General features: G+C 35.9%; 1 protein-coding gene across 1 annotated transcript; it reads right to left on the bottom strand.

Annotated features, from left to right (window-relative positions):
- Positions 1–3,237: 3,237 nt before the first annotated feature.
- On the bottom strand, positions 3,238–3,756 carry LOC137634316 (uncharacterized). Its single transcript, XM_068366684.1, has one exon. It carries the CDS (start codon positions 3,754–3,756, stop codon positions 3,238–3,240), a length of 519 nt encoding a protein of 172 aa, XP_068222785.1.
- Positions 3,757–4,108: the final 352 nt, after the last annotated feature.

Here is a 4,108-nt window from a genome sequence, read left to right as displayed (position 1 = left end):
CGCAAGTATGTAAGTGTTACGCTTGGAGCTAGAAGCGTTTCTTCTTCTTCTTCTTCTTCTTCTTCTTCTTCTTCTTCTTCTTCTTCTTCGTCCTATAGCAAAGACAGCTGCTCTCTGTCTACACCATTCTCTGGGGACGAACACCCGGAAGATTTATTACGAAGCATAAGGGGGAATTTCTGGAAAAGGATAATGGTCTCGTTAAATCAGCAAGCTAAGCAATGCTGTGTAAGGATTAGGAACGTTAAAAGATATCTTTGTGAGGGAAGAGGGAAGCCCAAAGGGATGAAAAATTAAACAATTGAGCTTTAATGAGATATTTATGTTAAGGAGGTTAGGGAGAGGGTGACTATTCTCTGAAATTCATCATCTATTGGCTTCTGCCTTCTCGCAAGTGGGATGGCGAGTGACGGACGAATGGAACAATGCAGAGTAAATGCTGGAGCCGAATTTGGATGAGCAGGAACATGAGTTTATTTTTTTTTCAAAAGCTGTAATATTAAATATGAAATATGCATATAAAATTCTCGTAATATGTCGTTAAAGCATTATTTAAATGAATTTAGCTTGTTAATATTGTTCTAGCTAGCAGTACCATAAGTGGTGTCGCATTACACTATTCTTAATCTTTCTTGAGTATCTTTTTCCTCTTGTCAAAATGCTAAATCTTATTCCGGATTTTATATTGTATATTGTGGTTCTCAAAACCTTTTCACTTGTATATTTACAGGGATGTGTAAATGTTGTTTCATAAAAATACGTTATGTATTGATGTGTAACAGGTTCAATACTTTTCCCTCTGATATATATCTGTGTTTTTATCATGACCCTTTACATCTTGCACCCCGTTACGTATGGTTGCTAAACTCTTTTATTCAAGTGTAATATGTTTTATTCAATTTTTCTTCCAACCCCCCCCCCCCCAAAAAAAAAAATACATCATCTCATTGCTATTATTATTACTAGCGTACACAAACCGTCAGAAATGGTGGCTAGATATTTAGATAGATATGCACACATACACACACAAATACACACACAGACACACACACAGATACACACACAGACACACACACAGATACACACACAGATTTAACCCTTCCCACCCCCCTACCTTTCCTAACTACAACCCGCTAGTTTGGGGAATTTACGGGGGATTGCTGTTTTCTGAGTGGTTGCCTGTCATCGTGACAGGATATATATATATATATATATATATATATATATATATATATATATATATATATATACACACACACACACACACACACACACACACATATATATATATATATATATATATATATATATATATATATATATATATATATAACCAGACACTTCCTCTTTATTATATAGGAGAGATGCCCAATTCTTGATTAGGTAGTAGGTTGGCCAGGGCACCAGCCACCCGTTGAGATACTACCGCGAGAGAGTTATGGGGTCCTTTAACTGGCCAGGCAGTATTATATTGGATCCCTCTCTCTGATTACGGCTCATTTTCCATAGCCTACACGTACATCGAATAGTTTGGCCTATTCTTTACAGATTCTCCTCTTACCTCAAACTGCTGACAACACTAAGATTACCAAACAATTTTTTGTTCAAGGGGTTAACTACTGCACCCTAGTTGTTCAGAGGCTTCTTTCCTCTTGATAAGGTTAGAAGAGACTCTCTAGCTATGGTAAGCAGCTCTTCTAGGAGGACACCTCAAAATCAAACATTTGTTCTCTAGTCTTGGGAAGTGCCATTGCTTCTGTATCATGGTCTTCCACTGTCTTGAGGTAGAGTTCACTTGCTCGAGGGAACACTCAGGCCCAATATTCTATCTTGTTTTTCGTCCTCTTGTTATTTTGAAGTTTTTATGGTTTATTTACGAAATATTTATTTTAGTGTTGTGTTTCTTCATAAACTTCTCTTTTTATTTTTTTATTTCCCTTTATCATTGAGCTATTTTCCCTGTTGGGGCCTTTCAGCTTATAGCATCCTGCTTTTCCAAGTATGGTAGTAGATTAGCAAATAATAATGATTATAGTAATAATAATAATAATAATAATACTCCAGCAACTAGTTCTAATTTCTCCTAGTGAAATTAGATTTGGTAGAATATGGCACATAAATTTCCTGAGATATTACGTGTGAGAAACATTTGTCTTAAAACTGGTTTTTCTCTTTAATATATTGCCTCTAGAACATCTGCAATGGCTGTAAAGGCATATGCACTTCGTAACCGCTTACGAATAGATATAAAATCCTAAGCAGTCAAAGACATTGGTAGGAAAGCTGTCGGTGAGGATTTCCTATATTCATGAACGATTGTTATTGATGGTAATACCAGTCTCATACGTTTATGTTGGCTGGAAACAATAAGACTACTAACGTTGTGAGGGATCTTCCATTAAGACAACAATACTTTTAAAATATAGATTTCATACTTTTTATCACTTACTGCTTCCACAATTCTTTCAAGTAGGCTACATAATACGTCTCACCCTTCATTTACTTTATCCCGTGAAGCCTGGTGGTGGATTTTAAATCTTGTGCAAATTATCTGAAGGTCGGCAAATATTTCCCTCTCGGCAGATCTCTTACATGATGGCCAGTTTACCTCTTGCGGTGCACTTTACTTAAGTGGAGCTAACGATCCTTCATAGCGTCCTTTCAGTGGATATATGCACCTACGTTTTTGTCTTTTACTTTACCTCTCTTCCTAATTCAAATTAGCCCCCTACCAGGAGGATTTTAAATGCTAATTTTCAAGGGATGTTTCCAACTCTCAGATGATATATGTAATATAGCTGACAGGAAACAGCAGCCCTCTGTAGAGATTGGTAAAAGCTGAAGACAAAGAAGAATAAAAAGACATTTTTCGATGTTTTCTGTCAAGTATTTTTTTCAATATTATATGAATTTGAACGTGTCCGGAAAATTCACCGCCAGCAATTCACCGCCAGCATACCATTCACCGTTAAAGAATTTACCAAATAATAAATCTATTTTTTTTTTTTATTTTACACATTATAAAGGACATTTAAAAATCTTCATTTTTTTGCTCTGACATTCTATTTATTTGTTTATACATTCATAATTAAAATAACTGCTTAAAAGGAAAAGAAATAAAGTAACATTTTTATAAAATATAAATTCGAACATAAAAATCTAGTATGAAATATTATGAGCTATTCCACGCAAGTAATCAATAACATTTACGTCTGGATCATAGTTTCCGACAAGTCTTCAAAGTCGTTGGGCGCAATCTCTATATTTTTTCTTTTTCTTGGGAGGTTCCTGACCAGCTACGTATTGCTCAAATCTAACTTGATTTAATGCCTGTTCTTTCTTAATGCAGTCAATAAATTTCCAGATGTTTGGATGGCATGCTGTCATCTGCTCTTCAAAACCTCTGTGCCACCCTTCCACAGAATTGTTTGTCTTCGGAATATTATGTAATACAGCTTCATAAACATTCCACATTTCGTGCGGAAATTGGGGTGGTCGACGACGCTGTCTTCTGTCTGGACGTCCTATCCAGGTATCTTCGAAATAATCCAAGACTTCTTGGACCTCAGTGGGGAAAATATCGCTGTCACATAACTCTTCGAATGTAGATAAGACTCTCTCTGTTGGTACGAATGCCATTGCAGGGAGCATTTGCAGACTTAAATCAAAATCTGCGTCATTTTCATACCTCTTTTTTAACCCAATGACATTGAATAGTACGCATGATACACTGGCAAAAATGGAAAAAACAGCCATTTTGCCTAATTTGGAGAAATGTGTTTTTACATGCTTTTATCATAGCTTTTTCAAAATCTGTTGTTATTGACAATGGGGGTAGAGACGTGAGTGAGTTCTTTATCTTTCCCAAAAATATTTCATACATTTCTTGAGATTTATCTGGCAATAAGGCATATACTAACGGCAATGAAATATTTTCCTTTAAACCATGTAGAGTGTATAACTGAAAGAATAATAACGGGACGGTTTTGAAGGTTCCATCCGCATACCAATGTTGGCTTTCAGCTAACAATTGTAGATTTCGCTGAGGGCTGAAGATCATTATGCGCTTTTAAATATTACCAGAATCAAAATATAAGAACTCCTCCCC

This window comes from Palaemon carinicauda, chromosome 3, assembly GCF_036898095.1.
Source record: "Palaemon carinicauda isolate YSFRI2023 chromosome 3, ASM3689809v2, whole genome shotgun sequence".
Lineage (NCBI taxonomy): Eukaryota > Metazoa > Arthropoda > Malacostraca > Decapoda > Palaemonidae > Palaemon > Palaemon carinicauda.
The sequence above is the reverse complement of the archived record's forward strand: the minus strand, read 5'-3'. Positions and strand labels throughout refer to the sequence as shown.